Here is a 22,401-nt window from a genome sequence, read left to right on the forward strand (position 1 = left end):
GGCTGGCCCTCAATGTTAGTGCTGCGGGTTAGTTGCCATTGAGGTCTCTTGGGCGGGTGCGCCGTGGGTAAGGGAAGAGCAGAGGTGGCGCGGGCTGGGGAGCTTCATATGGAGAGGGGAGACGCGCTGGTGGGGTGTGCGCGTTGTCTCGTCTGGGCGCTGGCGCGGTGAAATTGAAAGACGTAGGTGGGAGGTCAGATATGGGCTGGTCCGTGTTGAAAGTGGAAGTGAAGGTGAGTTTGGGTTCTGAGGTGAATCGAGACGGGGAGCGCTTAAACCCAATACTGCATTGCCAACATCCAGCTATCGTTCCTCATAACTTCGAGTCATCAAATTCCAATCTTTTCCATCCCTTCTACCTCCGTCTCCCTACCACGCCGACCTAACCTCCACCACAGGCCCATCCCTCACCGCCCCCAACGCATCCCAGAGTTGATACTCATCCCTTCTCTCCCGGCCCACCCCCAGTCCTGCCCCGCCACACCCCAAGCCCCTCTCCCCCTCAACTACCGTCTCCCTAACCTCAAACCTCCACAAAAAGTGCGCCAAGCTGAGCTTCAACTGCAAATACGCAAGGTTCTTGCCAATACACCCCCTAACACCGAGTCCGAACGGCTCAAACGCGCGACGCATCTCGTCGATAGCGGATGGAGGGTTCTCCGGCGAGGCGAGCCAGCGCTCTGGAGAGAAGATGAAGGGAGACGCGAAGTAGGAGGGGTTGTGGTGCAGGGCGTACTGCGGGACGCCGACGACGGTGCCGGGCGGGAGGAAGGCGCCGTCGATAGTGGCGCCGCCTGGGAGGACGACACGGGGGACGTGGGAGGGGACGGGGGCGAGGCGGCGGAGGGATTCTTCGAGGCAGGCGTGTAGGTAGGTGCAGGAGGTCAATTTGGGGCCGGAGACAATTTCGGAAGGGGATGCGAAGGTCGAGCTGGGAGATTTTAGTGGACTTGGAAGAGAGTGCTGGACGTAGCTTACCGGATTTCCTCGGTGACCTTCTTCAGGCAGTCTGCGTTGTGCACGAGGTAGAACAGCGTGCCCGTGAAGACCTGGCTAAAGGGGTCTGCGCCCGCGATGATCATGTTGAGGGACTCGGTGTCGAGGTCGAGCGATGTGGGTTGCCACCCCGTCTTCTTGTCACCGTTGTAAGCCAGCTTCGAGAGGAAGTCTTTGGCGTCAGCAAAGCCCTTCTCGTTGACATCGTTACTGCGACGGGCCTGGACTTGCGCTTTCCCATAGTCGATCAGACGATTGTTGTCCCGAACTGGCTTTCCCCCAACCATTTCCAGGAGCTGAGAGCGGAGAAGTGGGCGCACGAGAGAGGCAACTGGGAGGTATGAAAGCTGGCGAACTAATCAGGGCGACCACAAATCTTTGAAAGGGACTGTTACCTACCCAATAAAGCAATTTCTGCGCCGGTAGTACACAGTCCGCAAGATCCCTGTTGCGCTTCTCTTGCACGCTCTTGAAGTCACTGCCAAACACCAACGCGCCCATGAGATCGAATCCAAGATAGACACCCATCTGGTGAGCATTCCACTTCTCGCCCCATGCAGCTCCATTCGGCTTCAAGGATTCGCAAAAGCGCTCAATAATGTCGATGAGCAATGGCTCATTTGCCTTGATGGACTCGGTTGAGAAAGTGGGCGTCATCCATCGTCGCTTGATCGCATGCTTTTCCCTATCTGTTTCGGTGAAGCTGCTGTAGGTCCCCGCTGCGATGTCAAATGTCTTGTACCATTCACCCTTCTTTACATTTGCGGATCGCGTCCCATAGATGGCATGAACGGCCGAGGTCGTGTTGAACGAGAGTGTGTTCGGCGCTATGCGTACGACCGGGCCTGCAGAACAATTAGTCCTGCCGAGAAGCAAGTTTGTGCATCGGGTTTGGATGCTCATAGGAAGCTCATAGGAAGCATCGCAGCTACGCACCATATCTCTCGTGGTCGCGAAGATGCCATATGTGTCGATCGCCCTTGTATGCTTGCCAGACGAGCGGCCAGCCGGTGAGCTTGTAGCTGAGCGGCCCAGGATACTTCGCGAGCGGATGGAAGAAAACGCGATAGGCGCACAGAGAAATTATCTATTGTTGTAGATTCTGAGTTGTCTGCTAATGGGCAAGAAAGATCTGAAGCCTCTTACATATGCTGTAAAAGCAACAGCTGCATAGACCAACGCCTGCGAAAGCGAGAACGTAGATATCATACTGTTGAACCGCGAACTGAAATGGAGATAGGCGAAGGTCTGAGACGCCTGCAATGTGAATATGACATCTTAAAAGTCCCGGCAGCTACGATGCAACCCCCCCGTCGGAGGCAATCTCCTCAATGAGCTTACTCTCCCACACTGCATGGAAGCGATTGGTAATTGTGGCATGACATGCGAGATGCGACCACCCCAGCTCGGTAGCTGGTCTTCACGAGATGCAGAGGCGTGGGATTGGAAGTGCATCCGCGTAGTCGAAATCCAGCTAGCGAAGTGGGGCGTGGAGACGGCCCGATGCCGTCGAACCTCTGTCACTTGTTCGCCTCTCGTAAACCATCTCAACCTCAGCTACCCTCAATCTCCGATCCAGCAGCGGCGGAAAAAGCATATCACCATGCTCGTCAAAGGGCCTCTCAAGCCGCCCTCGAAACCGATGACGTCATCTTTCTCGAGCGAGAGCCGTGCATCACGAGGCGATTTGTTGTTCAGCGTAGAGCCGCACAGGCGCAAAGGTTGCTCTCGTCAACGTGTATTTTGTCGATCAGATTTCTAAGATATCTACAGTAACTGAGTTCAACCCTTTGCTCTCCCCCTCGCTGTTGCTTGACCCCAAGGAGTTGGAGCGCAAGCGAAACGCCATGTCAGTATGATGACCCGAGATATGACTTGGATTCGCACTCATATCGAGGTACACACATTCGAACACTACCATAAGACACATATCATTGTGAAGAGCCGGTATAGCTGTCTTCGTGGCGGTAGATGTTGTTACCGGTAATGGCCTCAATATCCAGCGGACCACTCGCCCGCTACCACGACGTTTCCCTTGCAGAGCGTACGATGTCTTAACTTTCTCAAGTCGCAGCGGCGATATCCGACGCTTTCCTGCTGTCACTGGAGTGGTACATGGTGTAGACAGGGGTACTGGTGTTTGAAACTGATTGATACTGATAGCCTGTGGACCATGTTATTGGGTATGTCGTATTCGATATAATCCGAGTTGAGCAAGACGAACGTGCGGTAGAGTCTCCGGGACGGGTCTAAGAAAAGAATTCAAATCAGCAAAGTCTCACACAGCAATGCACCGCATTGCCAATGGTGAAACGACACAATCGGTCGACTTGCAACGGATTGCTACAGGTCTCGCAAGACGTACCTTTTTCAAACCCGGATAGGTGGTATAAGTCTTGCTCTTCGTACCACCGGTGCTCGTTGAAGAGGTCGTGGTCAATGAATCTGTGGGATCTGGACGAAACGTGGGAAATGATTCTGTTGGGTCTGGATGAAAGATCGGGAAAGTCTCTAAGTTGGACGTTACGGACGGAGATTGGCCTGTTGAATAGGACTCTGTGGGCTGCGGATGGAAGGTTGGTAAAGTCTCCAAGTCAGAGGTTATGGAAGGAGGCTGAAGCTCGGGTGGAGGGTAGAACTTCGTTGTGCTAGTTGTGCTAGTTGTGCTAGTTGTGCTAGTTGTGCTAGTTGTGCTAGACGAAGCAATGGTAGAATTGCCCAGGAGGGGCTCGAACTTCGTAGTAGACATTGTTTCAGACCGATTCGCCGTTGACTTCCGGGAAAGAAAGGACAGAAATGCTGGAACTTTAGCTCGGCTGGCGGTCCTAGTTGGAAGCTGAGGTTCGGACGTGTGAGTAGTGTTGGTCGTCTTCAATCCAGACGCAGATGTGTGTGAATAGAGTCTCGTGGCGGGTATCGGGCCGGCTTTGTCCATATTCCTGCGGGCAGGGTGTTAGTATGGTAAGTGTATCCAATCTAGAGCAAGCGGGTTTCCTCCTTGGTAGCGTATGGAAATGGGGAAAACTTATCAAAGCCACATACATGCCTACAGGCGGAGCGGTAGTCGTGAGCGGCATGCTGACCGTCACTAGATGCTTGGCGGCGGATGCTGAGGTCTCAGTAGACAAGTTCACGTAGCGTGCAATGACGATGGCCGGCAGGAGGCAGTAGACCAACAGCATCGCGGCGGTGGATCTGATCAAGGTAGCGTGTCGTAGTCCTGAAGTAAATCAATGTGCTTGCGTGACGGAAAAGACTGAACACAATGGAGTTCCGGCGAGGTCTCCAGGTGAGCCCGGAAAAGAACTGTGTGGGTGATTGAGGTCACACGAGTTTTTGAGACGTGCCTTCCGTGCGAGATATCGTCACTTCTTCATCCAACTACTCAAGAGGAAAGTACGTTCTTGCGAACCGCTCACCACAGCCGCACTGGTGCGACGCTATGCGACCGGTATGCATTTATGAAGATAGACCATCTAACTGCATGGTAGTCTACCTGTGCATTAGCACGTAGTTCAGTACTCAAGGCCAGCCACCCTGACATGCATAACAGAACCTCCCCCTCATGTTTACTCTGCGGCTGAAACCACTCGATCGAACCAAACAGACGCAACGCAACCGAGAGACCAAAACACACGAGACGCCATACAGTTCTTCCCTCAAAGCCTCCACTCCTACTTCTTCCGCCACTCCAACAACGCCCTCTTGACGCGAGGCCGCCCTTCTACACTTTCTCTTCTCTTCGAAAATTTCCCAATGCTATCCGCCTCCGGGCCACTGACCAACCCTACAAACGATTGGAATCGACCTATCATGACTTGACGTGCAAATGATGAGACGCAGGTGCTCGATATGTCAACCCACCTTTCAAGCAACAAGATGTTTCAGACAACCAAATGCTTCGGGAAGAGAATTGACCCTGGTATCACAGAGCAGCGTCATCTTAAACATTTCGCTACCAATCTCCATGCAGGCAAAGTGCAGACCGATGGGACGATCAGTATTGCGAAGGTATCTAATCAGAGTCATAGTGGCAGTTACAAGAGGACTGGCGATACTGACATGCCTCAAATTCTCGATTTCCAAGGCTTTGTCAGTGTGAAGGGCGTCTGCGTGCGGGCTGATCAGGATTGGCTCTCCTGCAGGTACTCACGACGTGATACTGTTATACAATTGCGGTGTATCAGTCTATTGCGAATGATCACACGAATGCAAGCTCTCCACAGAATCACCAGCTTTTGTGTCGGCCACTGTGGCTTGCATAAGGCTACGCAGCTGAGGCATGTCTGGAGGTGCTTCAGGGCATGGCAGCAGGCACGAAAACAGGAGCACGTGCACGGGGTTACATCGTGGCCAAGATTAGTTGATATGGTCAATCAGACGGTTGGTCTCGATTGTGTTCGGATTCAGGCTGGACTGGCACATGGGTCAGATGAAGGTCATGCCTATCGCGCAGCTGATTGTGATAGATCGCCAAGCGTGCCCGATTTAGACCTGTTTCGGAACGGCGATGGCTGACGTCGCAAGCCACGGGGCCTCGAGCAGCGCATACAGACACTCTTTTCTCTGTTGTTCCTACACAGTTCATTCTTTGCAGCGTTCTACGAGCAGTACTATCCTTCAGCATCCACCATGGCCGGCGGCCGGCCCCTCCTCGCTAGCCGCAACTCATCCGAGATCTCGAACGAGCGCGACCTCGCCGAAGAAGACGCCCTGCTCACCGGCCGTCCTACGAAGCGCCGCAGCGATGGGCGGAGATCGTGGTCATTCTGGCGAGAAGTCGGCCTCTTCGTGTGGGCCGTCGTCGCGACCGCCTTCGTCATTGTCCTCGCCGTCGTCTACCAGAAGTCGCAAGATTCGAAGCACAGCAGCCCCGCCCCGAGCGGCAAGCGCAACCTGATCTTCATGGTGTCGGACGGCATGGGTCCGACGAGCCTGAGTCTGACGCGCAGCTTCATGCAGTTCCAGAACGGCGCGCCGTGGAGCGAGCAGCTCGTCATCGACCAGCACTTGATCGGCCAGTCGCGCACGCGATCAAGCTCGTCGCTCATCACCGACTCGGCGGCTGGTGCAACCGCCTTCTCCTGCGCTACCAAGAGCTACAACGGCGCCATCTCTGTGACTCCGGACCACGAGCCGTGCGGCACCGTGCTGGAGGCGGCCAAGAAGGCGGGCTACATGACGGGCTTGGTCGTGACCACCAGGATTACCGACGCGACCCCGGCCTGCTTCGCGGCTCATGTGCACCAGCGTGGAGAAGAAGACCGCATTGCCGAGCAGATGGTGGGAGATTATCCCCTCGGCCGCATGGTTGACCTGATGTTTGGCGGTGGACGCTGCCATTTCCTGCCCAACTCCGCCGAGCATTCGTGCAGAGGAGACAACAAGGACGTGGTCGAGTTGGCCAAGAAAAACGGCTTCAACTACATCGGCAATCGCAAAGCCTTCGACGACTTGAAGGGCGGCAGCGGCCTTGAGTTCCCCATGCTCGGGCTCTTCGCAGAGACAGACATCCCGTACGAGATCGACCGCCGCAACGAAACCGATGTCTATCCCTCGCTTCACGAGATGGCAGAGGTGGCCCTCAACGCACTCAGCGAAGCGACCAGAGACAGCGACAAGGGCTTCTTCCTCATGATCGAGGGCTCCCGCATCGACCACGCCGGCCACCACAACGATCCCGCCGCCCAGGTCCACGAAGTCCTCGCCTACGACAAGGCCATGACCAGCGTCCTCAACTTCCTCAAGAACGACCCCACCGAAGGCATTATGGTGTCGACCTCTGACCACGAGACTGGCGGTCTCGCCACTGCCCGCCGTAAGCCTTCCCTACCCATCCTACGTATATATCACTAACCCGCCCCTCAGAACTCCACGTGTCCTACCCCGAATACGTCTGGTTCCCCGCCGCCCTCGCCAACGCCACACACTCCGCCGAACGCCTCGCCGCCGAATACATGGGCTACTTCAACAACCACCCGGACACCTCAGCGCGCACGGCCTTCGTGACCGCCTCCATCGAGCAAGGCCTCGGCATCTTCGACCACTCGGAGGACGAGGTCTCCAACATCGCGAACGACCCCGCCTCCGCTCTCTACCGCTACGCAGACATGATCAGCCGCCGCTCCCAGTCCGGCTGGTCCACCCACGGGCACTCCGCCGCCGACGTCAATATTTACGCGAGCGACGCTCAGGCGGCGGCGCCGCTGGTGGGGAATCATGAGAACACCGAGGTGGGGAGGTTCTTGAAGGAGTATTTGGGCGTGGACGTGGATGCGGTGACGAGCGAGTTGAAAAAGAAGGATAAGGAGCTGAAGATGCTTGGTGAGGTCGGGGATGGCTGGATGGGCAAGATACCCGAGGAGGGGCAGAGGCTGGATGGACAGACGCATCTGGCGAGCTACAGTGGGGATTTCAAGAAAAGGGGGGTTGAGCATGGAGATGCGTGTGGGTGTGGGCACTAGCCAGTCGCCCGCCTGGAACTTTCCTGTATAAGACTATGTTTGATTAGCATTTCTGGCGTTTTGCGCGGGAACTAGATCATGATACCGGGTTTGTATATAAACCCATGGTTTCTGGATATGTAAATTGCGGCTATGCGTGTTTTTCAAATTGTATAGTCTTGACAAGAGTCTCATGCTTTGCCTTGGACATTCAATATTACATCATGCTCACGCCCATCCGGCCAGCGATACTGCCGCCTGACTAGACTCAGTGCCCATTGCGCCGCCAGACCAGCACCTCGTTAAGTTAGCCTGCGGGGGATCGATTGGGCCTGTATTTTGCATTTAGCAAAGTAAAGGCGGGGCATGGTATGATTTACGGAGATGTATAACTTTTCACCTGCAGATGCGGAGGCTACTGTTGACCGGGCAGCTATACGGTATCCTGGAACGACTCGATGCCTGCCACGTTGAGGGGACATAACTTTATCGACGCAGCCTGCGTTGCCACGACTACATTCACGGTGTGCATGCAGTGCAGAAACAGTGCCTCGTGCCACATGTCACGAACTTGTGCAGCCTTCCACGTAGTGTCGATGTAGCAATTACCACCCCTAGCTTATCGATCCAATGATAGTACCCAAAGCGATACCCATCTCCTATGGATACAATCTCCGCCCTATACGAAAAAAAATTCAACACCCCCTCACGGAACAAGACACTCGAGCAACACCTCGCTCCACCACGCGCTCTCAACCGAGTACGAGCGGTCCCGCTTCCTCGTCACCAAACTGCCCTCCTTCACGCTACTCCCGAGCCTATTCCGTCTGACCTCTGCACTCCAGCCACGACACCTGATGGCCGTACTCAGCGCATCCTTTGCCTGACACTCACCACCCTCACTCAGGGCCACACTCTTGTCCTGGTTTTCTCGAACCCCATCTCCACTGCCTACCCTCTCCTCACCCTTCTCTTCCTCACACACCATCCTGTCTTTTATTCCCAGTCCAAAAAGGCACCCCTCCCACACCCTAAACAGCACCTCCCAAACATGGCATCCCACAAGCCCTACGCACAGCGCAACATCAAACCCCCCACTGACATAGCTATCCGTGCATATCCGCTGACAGCGCTCCAGCACGCTCATGCTCGTATTCATCGGGTCCATAAACGCCTCGGGGTAGGGAGACACGTAGGCCTCGCAGGAATCCCAGTTAGTGTCGATGACGTGGAAGAAGTTGACTACATGAACGAGAAGGATGGTGGTGAGGAGGGCGTTATATGCAGTGTGGAGAGTGAGTATGAGGATGGGAGGGATGTGGGTGGGTGGAGGGTGTGGAGGGAGGGGAATGGAGGCTGTGCTTGTGGCAGTCGACGTTGAGGTGGAGGTGGAGTTGCATGCGGATGTGAATTCAGATGCGCGACGGCCTCGCTCTTCCACTTCGTCGTCTCCGAACCCTCTTTCATAGCGCCGTGCGTGGTAGTGATCCAGCGCGAGAAGCGCACGCACGCAATCAATCGACACCTGCCTCATCAGTACTCCATCACCTTCTTCAGGCGGAATAGCGAAACGCACCACCACAAACAAGAACGCCCACAGGAAGCCTCTCCCACCTGTAAAATGTGTCTTGTCGAAGGTCGAGATCCAGTCGTCCGGCATCCCGTAGTCATCGTGGATGTGCGCGCTCGAGATGTGCCAGATGAGCGCCGGTAGGGCGATGAACGCCACGATGAGGTGGACGCTGTAGGCGGTTATGTGGGTCTCGAGGCGAGCGGTGAGCGAGTATCGTTCTTGAAGTGGAACAAACATGACTGGGTGCTGATGCAGGGTTTACTTTTAGTAAGTGAGAGGTGCTCAAAGCAAGTTTCAGGTGTTAGCCCTTGTTGTGCGTCGAGCAGGAACGTCTTTGATGTTGCTGTTCTGTTGGGCAGGACGGATGGTATACAAAGGTGGGAAAGTACGGCGGGTGTACTCCTATAACGGCACCAACGCTTCTTCCAATGTTGCTAATCATACATAAAATCCCATATACATGCCTTGATGGTCATGTGCAACATCGAGAATTGTTGCCCTGGCTCCATCTCTGCCCAGTGATTTTTCTGCCACTACAGCCCGTATAAACAATTCTCGCAGACCAATATTGACAGTACCCTGCTCTTCTCGCAGGCCATCTCCCCTTTTACACGTGGAATACAAACCGATACCACAATACTAGAATAATGCCGCCTAGGCGCCTGAACGCCTCGCTAAAAGATCCGAAGCATACCCAAAAGCAACAATGTGTAGAAAAAAGTGAAGGACCGGAACCGTGGGTATAGCCGGTACTAAGAAAATGAGATGTAAAGAATGATGTGTGTTTAAGACTGAGCGAGTGGCTTATCCAAGCCATGGTGACCAGCAATAGCGATATGTATCGGCAAGTGTCGGCTGCAGACCTCCTGAATCTCGGCTAGAGGAAAAGGTAGTCTAGGTTCGTATGGTGCTCATACGAAGAGCCCGTCTAAGACCCAAAGTCGTTCGTAAAGACACCGCCATACTGATTATTCCAGTCTTGTGCCTCGAGCATCCAACTCACGGAGTCGAAGAACTCATAGCTGTTGGCGCTTGCCAAGCCATTCGGCAACTGCGCTGGCATGCTGAGCGTGTTAAGGTGCGGATTGAAACTTGGAAGGCTGTGGGCCGGGTTTTCCACGATCAGGCCGGGTGGAGGGGTGGAGTTGGACGAACTGTCGGGATTTGTTGGGTTATCTCGCACTGTCGTGTCCAGCTGCTCCGCAGCGCCACTGACTTGCGATTCGCGCCAACGCCATACACAATCAAATACAACGCTCATGCTCATCCGGCTGCGAACGATGAGCCCGAGAGGATCTTCGAGCAGACCTGTGAGATGTTAGATAAAGGTGGAGATGGGGTTGGAGTTGTCAAAAGGTGAAACTCACCAGAGCTATCTCTCCGATGGCCCGACTGCTGCTGTTGAGGGGCTTGCACATTGTTGTTGAACATGTTCGCGACACCAGGATTGCTAACAACAGGCGACTGAGACATGCTATGCAGACTGCGTCCGCGAGAACTCTCTTTCCACAGCTGGGCCAAAACCTCCGCAAATCGGTCGAGCAAGTCGTTAGTCTCGACTTTGGATTTCCGTAGAGCCTCTACAGTCTGTAGAACATATTGTCGACCGTCTGACGGCAGCCTTGCTGAGAAATCTGAGTTGAGGAGCTTGAGCAATGCAAAGCCGGCTGCCAGTGCTAGCTGCATGATATGATATGGTGTATGAATGAGCTGTCCGTCGCGTTGTAACTTGAATACGCGGTCGAGATATGAAGTCGCGGACCAGTACAGTTGTACAAGATCATCGCGGCGCTCGAGGCGAGCTTCTCTGTTGAAGAAAGAGTACAAATGCAAGTGCAGGCTGACCGCGCAATGGTGTAGTTCTTCCAGTTCTGTTCTCATTAGTTCCCGGTTTACAATGCTGCAAGCACTTTCAGAATAAGCATACCTTTGTTGACACCATCAAAAGCTCCACGCTCTTCCCGAAGACGATCTGCTTCCAAACCCATATAGGTTGTTGCAGCTCCTTCGGAGAATCGATTATTGTTCATGGAGTACAGGAGCTTGTTAATGCGGCTCGCGGCCATTTCCTGACGCAGTCGGACAAAGATGTCGGGAGGCAGCGTTCCAGCATGCTCCTCGTCATCCATCTTGAAGTCCAACGTGTTATCGTATAGAGTAATCGATGGCTGACCATGACCTGTAGAAACGCTGCAATGCATCAGCTACAATCCAATGCACTATGAACGAGAGACTCACGTCTGGGCCACAATGTTACAGACAGCCCACGTTCGCAGCCTATCTTGAATATCCTCTTTTTGCAATCGCACCTTGGTCCTCGAAAAGTCCTGCGGATGCGTTGGCTGGTGCAGTCCGATCTGGATAGCGACCTGCATCATAACTCCGCAAAGTACGAAGGTGGGATCCATCACCGTCCGATGCTGCGGTAGCGGCCAGTAGCAAAGAAGGCACAGCGCCTTCACTACGTGATGATTCGTCTGACCCTTGATCGTCTTCCATATCAGGTCTGTCAACGGGTCCTTCAGGCGGTTCAGCAGCCCCTGGTCGCGCTTGTAGTGGCGCGCTCCAACGCTGATGATGGCCCAGAAGAGGAGCTTATTGTCTTTGGTGAGGACTTCTTCAGGCTGGCGCAACGGGTCGAGGAAGGGCAGGAAGCGGTGGTACTTGTCGAAGAATTCGGTAAACAGCTCTGTGACCTGCGCGGGCGGCAGGCGAAGGCTTTCAAGCGAATGCATCATAGGGGATCCGCTCCGCAAGTCCAGCAGCGAGGTCGCAGCAACCTGTTGATGCTGCGTCTGCAAGAAGGCATCGTCCTCGTCGACCTTGATCGTGCCGGGCGCGGAAAATGTACCGTCTGCCAACTGTTGCTGCTGCGGCGTGCTGACCATGGGCATGTGGTTCGCTCTGCCCTGCTCGTACATGGCCAGACGGTTGCGCAGCTGCTCCATCTCGCGCTCCATTTCGGCATTTCTAGTGCGCTTTCCTACGCGCTTGAAGTTGGGCTCGATTACGCATTTCAGGCCTTGTTTCTGGCATCGCGCGCAGCTCACGAAGGGGTCCTGCTGGACGTTGCATCTGAGCTGTCGAAAGTCAGCGGGGGCCTGTCCTGACACAGCGGGCTTGACGTGTCTCTGACCGCGAGCCAACTGGCTCGAGGCGAACGCATGCACGCACCTTTTGCTGGCGACACTCGTTGCAGGCGCGCTTCACCACAGTGCTGCGTCTGCTGCCGGGGCGCGTACTCCCACCGTCGCCATTTTCCTCGTCGTCGCTAGAGGCGGGTCGCTTGAACGTCTGGGAGCGGGCGCTCGTCGGGCTGGCGACGTAGGATATTGGCGGATTCCCTTGCGCGCCGTTTGGCGTCTGGGGCGACATGGACAACATTTCCGTTGTTGTGCCCGATATCGCATGCAGTGAGGGTTCGGCTCCAACGAGCGGAAGAATTCCAAGGCGGGGCACGCTGAGCTAGACTCAAATGGCGCCAGGGCGAGCGAAAGGTCGGAGGGCACTGCCAAACGCTTAGCTGCCAATTGCTGCTGCGAACGTGCGGAGTTGGCGCTCATGTGATGATGACAGGCCCGCTTCATGCAGGAGCCCGGACTTTGTTGTGGAAGGCGACGATAGCCGCCCCAACTGACTCACCATCTGTCCGCGAGAATTGTGACCGTTGAACGCTGAAGCTGTGGCACAGCTACGACATCTCCGCGGCAGCCAATGGCACCGAGGCAGCTGGTCCACTTCCGGCACACCACCCAAGAGCGGAAGTAGCGAAGAAGGGTCTGCCTGCATCTGCGTGAATTGTCTACGTTACCCATGCCGAGATCACTGCGCGACACCGAACCCGTTAGCTGCTAGATGCAATCATCGTGTCTAAGGACGACCGTTGACTTTGAAACAGAGCATCACAGTCCGTGTGCTGACGTGCAATCTCCGCAATGTCTGTTCAAGATGATTCGTGTTTTAGTAAGGATAGCCATTCAGCAAAGAGCTCTTATAGTCCAATGGGGCTCATCTATCGTGTAGTCTGGACACTACCAAGGCTGCTGGTAGACGTGCATCCCCAGCATCATAACATCATCGCATTCACCATCGATGGGACGACTGGAGAGAAAACTTGGCTTGTCAGTAGTTTTTTGTTCTACTAAGCGAATTGTTCTGGGACGCCCGAGCGTAATGCAGAAATCGCCTTGATATCGTAATTCCTAAAGCCCGCCTGATCCAGGAACTGCCCGTAATGCACATGAACACCGAATGCCCTGTTTTCAATCACTCCCACAATCATAACCCCTTAACGCTTCTTCTGCTGCGACTCCTTGAGCACCTTCTTCACGACCTTCTGCTCCTCAATGAGGAAAGCGCGGACGATGCGGTCCTGGACGCAGTTGGCGCATCGCGAGCCGCCGTAGGCGCGCTGGACGGTCTTCTTGGGGCGGGAGATGGTGGCGTACTCGCGGGGACGGAGGGCAGGGATACCGGGGAGCTTGGTACCGCAGTCCTGATTTCGTTAACACATGTTCAATGCATGTAGAACGTCAACACATACACCGCACTTGGGAGCAGTGCCCTTCTTCTTGATGTGGAGGTATCGGAGCTGGCCACCGGGAGTCTTGATCACGCGCACATTGTTGCTGGTGGTGTTGTACGGGGCCCGTCGGCGCTGCCCAAAGTCAGTCTCGAATTCCCAATCGCAAAACAGTTCTAGTATTGCGGCTTCTGAAAGTCCTCGGGTGCAGGCAAACGTACGTAGGTGAGTCTAGCGGACGGCATTTTGATGGTATTCCCGAAGATTCAGACGGAGGAATTACTGCGGAGCGTGTAAGCGGCGTCTGGTGTGCGATAAATTGTGCGAATGCGAGCGGTATAGGAGTGTTCGTACCTGATCTGGCAAAGAGAGTTAGTATTGCAGGGAGCAGCGGGTGCGCGTTGGGGCAGACTTACCGCGGGTGTTGCTGTTGTCGACGGTCGTGGAGTTTCGCGATGGCTCGGAATCGTGTGTGGGAGCGCCCTTCCCTCGCTTAATTTTTCGCGCAGCCGCTAGCGATGCGCCAAGTCTCACGTGAGCCCGCTGCGGCCCTGCGCGCAGGAGAAAAGATATCATCACCCGCCACTTGCTGTGTATCGCGAGTCCCTCCATCGCGTGGGGCATCAATTTCTTTGTGACGCGTCTGTTTCCGAAGGATACCTCCTTGCGCGGTCGCAACAACACTCTTTCGACCGTTGCGCGCCACCGACGGCCTGCCTGAAGAGCTGTAGGTAAAGCTCCAAGGCTTGCGTCGCGACGAGCGCATCAATCAGTCTTCCGCTTCAGCGCGAGCTGCAGCTGGGCCACAAGGTAAATCATCCCGTCTCGGACGATCCTGTACCATACTGCAAGCTCGTTATCCGCTCAGAGTAATTCTTCGCTGCCGCCTCCCGCATTATCACGACTCCGGCTCTGATAGAACTCGAGTTCATCCCGCTAACTCTCGTAAGACATCCAATTCTGTAATTTACGATGGCTTTCCCGCCACCACCGCCGCCGCCTCCTCCTCCAGGGGCGCCTGGCTCTTCATTCGGGGCTCTTCCCCCTCCTCCGCCTCCCCCAGGACCTCCTGGCACTGTCGGTCCCCCTGGCCTACGACCACCTATCGACCCACAGGTAGCAAAATTCGCGCAGAAGAAAAAGGACTGGCTGCGGCGACAGCGCCAGAGGTTTGGCGAAAGGAGAAAGGCAGGGTTCGTCGAGACACAAAAGGCGGATCTTCCCCCGGAGCATTTGCGCAAAGTTTTCAGGGACATTGGAGATGTTTCACAGAAGAAGTTCACAAGCGACAAGCGAAGCTACTTGGGCGCACTGAAGTTCATGCCTCATGCTGTCCTCAAGCTGTTGGAGAACATGCCCATGCCATGGGAGAGCAGACGCGACGTCAAGGTCCTTTACCACACTAATGGATGTTTGACTTTGGTCAACGAAGTGCCACGTGTCATCGAGCCAGTCTTTCATGCGCAATGGGCCGCAATGTGGATTGCGATGCGCAAGGAAAAGAGCGACCGACGGCATTTCAAGCGCATGCGATTCCCGCCATTCGACGATGAAGAGCCTCCTATGTCGTACTCAGAGAATATCGAGGACGTGGAGCCATTGGAACCGATTCAGTTGGAGCTTGATGAGGATGAAGATGGCCCGGTGTACGACTGGTTCTACGATCACCGACCGTTGCTCGACACCCCACATGTCAACGGACCGAGCTATGAGAAATGGAATCTGGATCTGCCTCAAATGGCCACACTTTATCGTCTAAGCGACAAGTTGCTCAGCGATTTGGTGGACAAGAACTATTTCCACATGTTCGACCTGGACAGTTTCCTGACCGCCAAAGCCCTAAACGTAGCAATCCCTGGAGGACCCCGTTTCGAGCCACTTTACAAGGATATCGACCCGAACGACGAGGACTTTGGCGAGTTCAATGCGATCGATCGCATCATCTTCCGATCTCCCATTCGAACCGAGTATCGTGTGTCTTTCCCGTTCCTTTACAACTCACTTCCGCGATCCGTCAAGCTTGCGTGGTACTCCCACCCCCAAGTTGTGTATGTTCGCAGCGATAACCCTGATCTCCCGGCATTTTACTTCGATCCCATCATCAACCCGATTTCCTTGCGAGCGGTAGCGCCAACAAACATCACGGTCAGCCACGAGGATGAGGTCTTCGGATACGGAAATGACGAGGATGATGAAGATGACTTCCAACTCCCTGACGAAGTGGAGCCTTTTATGGCCGAAGAGGAGCTCTACACAGATGAGACAGCTTCAGCAATTGCGTTGTGGTGGGCACCGCATCCTTTCGACAAGCGCTCAGGCAGGATGGTGCGAGCGCAGGATGTTCCTCTTGTGAAACAGTGGTATCTCGAACACGTTCCCGCTGGACAGCCGGTGAAGGTCCGAGTCTCGTACCAGAAGCTTCTCAAGACTTACGTGTTGAACGAGCTCCACAACCGGCCTTCGAAAGCGCAAAACAAACAGAACTTGATGACGACGCTGAAAAGCACGAAATTCTTCCAACAGACCAAGATTGACTGGGTAGAAGCCGGTTTGCAGGTCTGCCGACAGGGTTTCAACATGTTGAACCTGCTCATTCACCGAAAGAACCTTACATACCTGCATCTCGACTACAACTTCAACCTCAAGCCAGTGAAGACGCTCACCACCAAGGAACGAAAGAAGTCGCGTTTCGGAAACGCCTTCCACTTGATGCGTGAGATCCTGCGTCTGACCAAGCTGATTGTCGATGCCCAGGTGCAGTATCGCCTCGGAAACATCGATGCCTTCCAACTTGCTGATGGCATTCTCTACGCTTTCAACCACGTTGGCCAGCTCACAGGAATGTACCGTTACAAGTACAAATTGATGCACCAAATCCGGTCATGCAAGGATCTGAAGCATCTCATTTACTATCGATTCAACTCGGGTCCCGTCGGCAAAGGTCCTGGATGCGGTTTCTGGGCGCCGGCATGGAGAGTCTGGCTGTTCTTCATGCGTGGTATTATCCCACTTTTGGAGCGATGGCTCGGCAACCTTCTTTCTCGACAATTCGAAGGGCGTCACAGCAAGGGTGTTGCGAAAACGGTCACCAAGCAGCGTGTGGAGTCTCACTTCGATCTCGAGCTTCGCGCTGCAGTAATGAGTGATCTTATGGACATGATGCCCGAAGGTATCAAGCAGAACAAGGTCAACACTGTCCTACAACATCTTTCGGAAGCCTGGAGATGCTGGAAGAGTAACATCCCCTGGAAGGTCCCAGGTCTACCAGCGCCAATCGAGAACATCATCCTTCGTTATGTCAAGAGCAAGGCTGATTGGTGGATCTCTGTCGCACATTACAACCGCGAGCGCATCCGGCGAGGGGCCACTGTCGACAAGACGGTCGCGAAGAAGAATCTGGGAAGACTGACGCGCTTGTGGTTGAAAGCTGAGCAGGAACGTCAACATAACTACATGAAGGACGGTCCCTACGTCTCTTCGGAGGAAGCTGTTGCGATCTACACGACGATGGTGCATTGGTTGGAGGCGAGGAAGTTCCAACCGATTCCTTTCCCTAGTGTATCCTACAAGCACGACACGAAGATCCTCATTCTTGCACTTGAGCGTCTTCGTGAAGCATACTCGGTCAAGGGCCGTCTCAACCAGAGTCAGCGTGAGGAACTTGCACTCATTGAACAGGCTTACGACTCCCCTGGAACGACTCTGGCGAGGATCAAGCGATTCTTGTTGACGCAGCGAGCGTTCAAGGAAGTCGGCATCGATATGAATGACAATTACAGCACAATCAATCCGGTGTACGATATCGAGCCGATGGAGAAGATCACGGATGCTTATCTCGATCAATATCTGTGGTACCAAGCCGACCAGCGGCATCTATTCCCAGGCTGGATCAAGCCTTCCGATTCGGAAGTCCCACCCTTACTCACCTATAAGTGGGCCCAGGGTATCAATAACTTGGATCAAGTCTGGGAACATGAAGATGGACAATGCAACGTTTTGATTGAGACGCAGTTGTCCAAGGTGTATGAGAAGATGGATCTGACGCTGCTCAACCGTTTGCTACGGTTGATCATGGACCACAACCTAGCAGACTACATTACGGCCAAGAACAACGTTCAGCTCAACTACAAAGACATGAACCACGTTAATGCCTACGGCATGATCCGAGGTCTACAGTTTTCTGGCTTTGTCTTCCAGTTCTACGGACTCGTCTTGGATATTTTGCTACTTGGTCTCCAGCGAGCGAACGAGATTGCAGGTGCTCCGGAAAGTCCGAACGACTTCCTCCAATTCAAGGACAAGGAAACCGAGGTTCGCCACCCCATTCGCCTCTACACCCGATACATTGATCGCATTTGGGTGTTCTTCCGATTCACCGCCGAGGAATCGAGGGACCTGATTCAGCGATTCTTGACCGAGAATCCTGACCCCAACTTCGAGAACGTTATTGGGTATCGCAACAAGAAGTGTTGGCCGCGCGACTCCAGAATGCGTTTGATGCGTCACGATGTCAACCTCGGACGGGCCGTATTTTGGGACCTAAAGAACCGTTTGCCTCGCTCCATCACCACTATCGAGTGGGATGATACTTTCGCAAGCGTATACAGCCGCGACAATCCCAACCTTCTCTTTTCTATGAATGGGTTCGAAGTGCGCATCCTACCCAAAATTCGCAACCTCAACGAGGAGTTCCCTACGAAGGACAGCGTGTGGTCACTCGTTGACAACGCCACGAAAGAGCGCACCGCACATGCCTTCCTTCAGGTCACGGAAGAGGATATCCAGAAGTTCAACAACCGCATTCGGCAGATTCTAATGTCCTCCGGGTCAACGACGTTTACCAAGATTGCGAATAAGTGGAACACTACGCTTATTGCGCTGTTCACATACTACCGCGAGGCAGCTGTGTCAACCGTTAACCTCCTTGACACAATTGTTAAGTGTGAGACCAAGATTCAGACACGTGTCAAGATTGGTCTAAATTCCAAGATGCCTTCGCGCTTCCCTCCAGCGGTCTTCTATACTCCAAAGGAACTAGGTGGTCTCGGTATGATCTCGGGATCTCACATCCTGATCCCTGCGAGTGACAAGCGGTGGTTTAAGCAGACCGATACTGGCATTACGCACTTCCGTGCTGGTATGTCGCACGACGAGGAGACATTGATCCCGAACATCTTCCGCTACATTATTCCGTGGGAATCCGAGTTCATCGACTCGCAGCGTGTGTGGATGGAATATTCACAGAAACGACAAGAAGCACATCAACAGAACCGGCGATTAACATTGGAGGACTTGGAGGACAGCTGGGACCGAGGTCTTCCTCGTATCAACACACTTTTCCAGAAGGACCGTAGCACTCTCAGTTTCGACAAGGGTTTCCGAGCTAGGACCGAGTTCAAAATCTACCAACACATGAAGAGCAACCCATTCTGGTGGACGAGCCAGCGACATGACGGCAAGCTCTGGAATCTTAATGCCTACAGAACGGACGTTATTCAGGCTCTTGGTGGTGTCGAGACTATTCTCGAGCACACACTCTTCAAGGCGACCGCTTTCCCGTCCTGGGAAGGTCTGTTCTGGGAAAAGGTACGTTTACTTCGACTAATATATTGTTTGGTCAAGAGTTTGAGTACTGCTTTACCACTACTGGGGTCACACAAGGTATTCAGACTATGGAAAGTTTGAGTACCCCATTGCGACTCCTAGGGTAATACATGGTACCCAAATTGTTGACTAGGGACTGCTTTATGAATCAAACTAACTTTGTGTAGGCATCTGGATTCGAAGAGTCGATGAAATTCAAGAAACTCACAAATGCTCAACGATCCGGTTTGAATCAAATTCCCAACCGTCGATTCACCTTGTGGTGGTCTCCTACGATCAACCGTGCCAACGTCTACGTCGGTTTCCAGGTCCAGCTTGACCTGACTGGTATCTTTTTGCACGGCAAGATTCCGACACTAAAGATTTCTTTGATCCAGATTTTCCGTGCACATTTGTGGCAGAAGATTCACGAGTCAGTCGTAATGGATTTGTGCCAGGTCTTTGACCAAGAACTGGAAGCTTTAGGTATCGAAACGGTGCAGAAGGAGACCATCCATCCTCGTAAATCGTACAAGATGAACAGCTCATGCGCTGATATCTTGCTGTTCGCCAGCCACAAGTGGAGTGTGTCAAACCCATCCCCGCTCCAAGACAATAAGGATCAAATGGGCGCTACTACGACAAACAAGTTCTGGATCGATGTGCAACTGCGCTACGGTGATTACGATTCTCATGACATTGAGCGCTACGTTCGCGCGAAGTACCTTGACTACACTCAAGACAGTATGAGCATCTACCCATCGGCCACCGGTTTGATGATCGCGATTGATCTAGCTTACAATCTGTACTCGGCATATGGCCAGTATTTCCCTGGTCTCAAGCAGCTGGTGCAGCAGGCCATGGCCAAGGTCATGAAGGCTAACCCTGCTCTTTACGTCCTTCGCGAGCGTATCCGAAAGGGTCTACAGCTGTACGCTTCGGAGAGCAATCAGGAATTTCTCAACTCCCAGAACTACTCCGAGTTGTTCAGCAATCAGGTCCAGCTGTTCATTGATGACACAAACGTCTACCGTGTCACTATCCACAAGACTTTCGAGGGTAACTTGACCACCAAGCCCATCAACGGTGCTATCTTCATCTTCAACCCTCGAACGGGACAGCTTTTCCTCAAGATCATTCACACTAGTGTCTGGGCTGGACAGAAGCGTCTCGGTCAATTAGCCAAATGGAAGACTGCAGAAGAAGTTGCAGCTCTCATCCGATCTCTGCCCGTTGAGGAACAGCCGAAGCAGCTCATTGTCACGCGAAAGGGTCTGCTCGATCCCCTAGAGGTCCACTTGCTCGACTTCCCAAATATCTCCATCCGTGCATCGGAGCTGCAACTTCCTTTCCAGGCTGCCATGAAGGTTGAGAAGCTTGGTGACATGATCCTTCGCGCGACTGGCCCTCAAATGGTGCTCTTCAACCTCTACGATGAATGGCTAAAGACAATCTCGTCTTACACGGCATTCTCGCGTTTGATCCTCATTCTGCGCGCTTTGCACGTGAATCAGGACAAGACCAAGTTGCTCTTGCGCCCAGACAAGACGGTCATTACACAGGAGCATCACATCTGGCCGACGTTGGGTGATGACGAGTGGATCAAGGTGGAGGTGTCGCTGCGTGATCTTATCCTCAACGACTACGGCAAGAAGAATAACGTCAACACCTCATCGCTCACTAGCAGTGAAGTGCGCGACATCATCTTGGGAATGGAAATTTCAGCGCCTTCGATGCAACGTCAACAGGCTGCCGAGATCGATGCGCAACAACAAGAGCAGCAACAACTTACTGCTGTGACTACAAAGACCCAGAACATCCACGGCGAGGAGATGGTCGTCACTACAACATCCCAATACGAACAGGCATCTTTCGCTTCCAAGACGGAGTGGCGCACCAGGGCAGTGGCGACTTCGAACCTGCGCACCCGTGCCAACAACATCTACATCAACTCTGAAGATGTCAAGGAAGAAGGCCACTTCACCTATGTCATGCCAAAGAACGTTCTGAAGCGATTCATCACCATCGCAGACTTGCGGGTACAGGTTGCAGGGTATCTGTACGGCCGATCCCCGCGAGACAACGACCAGGTGAAGGAGATCGTAACCATCGTAATGATTCCTCAGGTCGGTAACACTCGCGATGTACAGCTGCCCAAGACCCTGCCGCATCATGAGTACCTCAACGACCTTGAGCCTCTGGGTATCATCCACACCGTCAGTGGCAACGAGCCTCCCTACATGCAAGCTAGCGACGTAACACAGCACGCTCGTTTGATGAACACACACTCGACCTGGGATAAAAAGACGGTCTCTATGACCGTTTCATTCACGCCTGGTTCAGTCTCACTCGCAGCCTGGGCACTTACACCAGCAGGCTACAAGTGGGGCGCCGAGAACAAAGATACCATGTCCGACAACCCGTCTGGCTTCTCCACCTCATTCGGTGAAAAGTGCCAGCTTCTGCTCTCGGACAAGATCCGCGGCTACTTCCTGGTCCCCGACAACGGCATCTGGAACTACAGTTTCTTGGGTAGCGCTTTCGGTACAGTCGAGAAGAGGCCAGTGAATGTGAAGCTTGACACGCCGGCGCGGTTCTACGATGGCGTGCATCGGCCGTTACATTTCCACAACTTCGCGGAATTGGAGGATGTATGGGTGGACCGCGAGAATCAATTCGAGTAATTGGGTACATGGAATTAACAGTGTATATCAGTTCGGCGTTGGGGGATTCTGGCGTTGAAACATAGTCGGCTTAGGGCCTTGTGGTATATCAGTTGCATTTGGGCGGGTGTGGGATGGCGAAGCAAAAAGGTGTATAACTGCGTGTATTAATTGGATTCGAAAATGCATATAAGCTTCTCCCTGAGAAATTCGTGACTATGAACTTGAGGGCGTCGCACCGTTATGTTCCACTGTACTCTGATTTTGCCCAGGAAAACCCAGTCACATTAAAGCGGAGGAGATGCTCGTCTACGGCCGTAGGATCTGTACCAATTTAACCGAATCCACCTTAATGGTCACTTGCATACTCGGTGCTCGAAAACTATTGCCCCACTACCAGAGTACCACAGGATCGGAAGGAGGCGGAGACCTCTACGCGTCCATGGAATATATGTCCGCGGAGAGTCTGTTTTAGCGCTATGCGGTAAAATCATCAGCGAGAGCAATTGGCCAAGAGAATGCCTTGTTGGAAGAGGAAAGTCGTCAAAGAATGCCTTACACTTGCAGGGCTAATGCCGGTGTGCCGGTCTGGCGGTGGGAAGTTGAGTCTGGACGGTGTGT

General features: G+C 53.7%; 7 protein-coding genes across 7 annotated transcripts; 2 read left to right on the top strand and 5 right to left on the bottom strand.

Moving 5' to 3' along the window:
* Positions 1–369: 369 nt before the first annotated feature.
* Positions 370–2,414, bottom strand: CC84DRAFT_1152481 (benzoate 4-monooxygenase cytochrome P450; the record flags this gene model as incomplete). The annotated part of the gene is made up of 5 exons (XM_018176802.1): positions 2,143–2,414; positions 1,933–2,083; positions 1,396–1,841; positions 979–1,343; positions 370–931 (listed from the first exon to the last, which is right to left on the bottom strand). The coding sequence occupies exons 1-5, from the start codon at positions 2,203–2,205 to the stop codon at positions 370–372; spliced, it is 1,587 nt and encodes a 528-aa protein (XP_018032554.1). The 5' UTR covers positions 2,206–2,414.
* Positions 2,415–2,547: 133 nt separating this feature from the next.
* On the bottom strand, positions 2,548–4,178 carry CC84DRAFT_1252770 (uncharacterized protein; the record flags this gene model as incomplete). Its single annotated transcript, XM_018184363.1, has 3 exons — positions 2,548–3,160; positions 3,362–3,935; positions 4,039–4,178. The coding sequence occupies 3 exons, from the start codon at positions 4,176–4,178 to the stop codon at positions 2,747–2,749; spliced, it is 1,128 nt and encodes a 375-aa protein (XP_018032555.1). The 3' UTR covers positions 2,548–2,746.
* Positions 4,179–5,384: 1,206 nt separating this feature from the next.
* On the top strand, positions 5,385–7,668 carry CC84DRAFT_1208284 (alkaline phosphatase-like protein). The gene is made up of 2 exons (XM_018182153.1): positions 5,385–6,814; positions 6,865–7,668. Exons 1-2 carry the CDS (start codon positions 5,629–5,631, stop codon positions 7,458–7,460), a joined length of 1,782 nt encoding a protein of 593 aa, XP_018032556.1. The 5' UTR covers positions 5,385–5,628; the 3' UTR covers positions 7,461–7,668.
* Positions 7,669–8,113: 445 nt separating this feature from the next.
* Positions 8,114–9,249, bottom strand: CC84DRAFT_1208285 (uncharacterized protein; the record flags this gene model as incomplete). Its single annotated transcript, XM_018182154.1, has 1 exon — positions 8,114–9,249. The coding sequence occupies one exon, from the start codon at positions 9,247–9,249 to the stop codon at positions 8,146–8,148; it is 1,104 nt and encodes a 367-aa protein (XP_018032557.1). The 3' UTR covers positions 8,114–8,145.
* Positions 9,250–9,594: 345 nt separating this feature from the next.
* CC84DRAFT_1006330 (uncharacterized protein) lies at positions 9,595–12,523 on the bottom strand. Its single transcript, XM_018173337.1, has 5 exons — positions 12,187–12,523; positions 11,251–12,092; positions 10,940–11,202; positions 10,380–10,883; positions 9,595–10,320 (listed from the first exon to the last, which is right to left on the bottom strand). The coding sequence occupies exons 1-5, from the start codon at positions 12,394–12,396 to the stop codon at positions 9,941–9,943; spliced, it is 2,199 nt and encodes a 732-aa protein (XP_018032558.1). The 5' UTR covers positions 12,397–12,523; the 3' UTR covers positions 9,595–9,940.
* Positions 12,524–13,109: 586 nt separating this feature from the next.
* On the bottom strand, positions 13,110–13,819 carry CC84DRAFT_1167316 (ribosomal protein L34e). The gene is made up of 3 exons (XM_018179151.1): positions 13,756–13,819; positions 13,556–13,669; positions 13,110–13,507 (listed from the first exon to the last, which is right to left on the bottom strand). The coding sequence occupies exons 1-3, from the start codon at positions 13,777–13,779 to the stop codon at positions 13,301–13,303; spliced, it is 345 nt and encodes a 114-aa protein (XP_018032559.1). The 5' UTR covers positions 13,780–13,819; the 3' UTR covers positions 13,110–13,300.
* A 319-nt stretch (positions 13,820–14,138) lies between these two features.
* CC84DRAFT_1262189 (PROCN-domain-containing protein) lies at positions 14,139–21,984 on the top strand. The gene is made up of 3 exons (XM_018185131.1): positions 14,139–14,344; positions 14,485–19,120; positions 19,306–21,984. The coding sequence occupies exons 2-3, from the start codon at positions 14,507–14,509 to the stop codon at positions 21,799–21,801; spliced, it is 7,110 nt and encodes a 2,369-aa protein (XP_018032560.1). The 5' UTR covers positions 14,139–14,344; positions 14,485–14,506; the 3' UTR covers positions 21,802–21,984.
* Positions 21,985–22,401: the final 417 nt, after the last annotated feature.

This window comes from Paraphaeosphaeria sporulosa (genome assembly GCF_001642045.1).
Source record: "Paraphaeosphaeria sporulosa strain AP3s5-JAC2a unplaced genomic scaffold CC84scaffold_9, whole genome shotgun sequence".
Taxonomy (NCBI): Eukaryota; Fungi; Ascomycota; class Dothideomycetes; order Pleosporales; family Didymosphaeriaceae; genus Paraphaeosphaeria; species Paraphaeosphaeria sporulosa.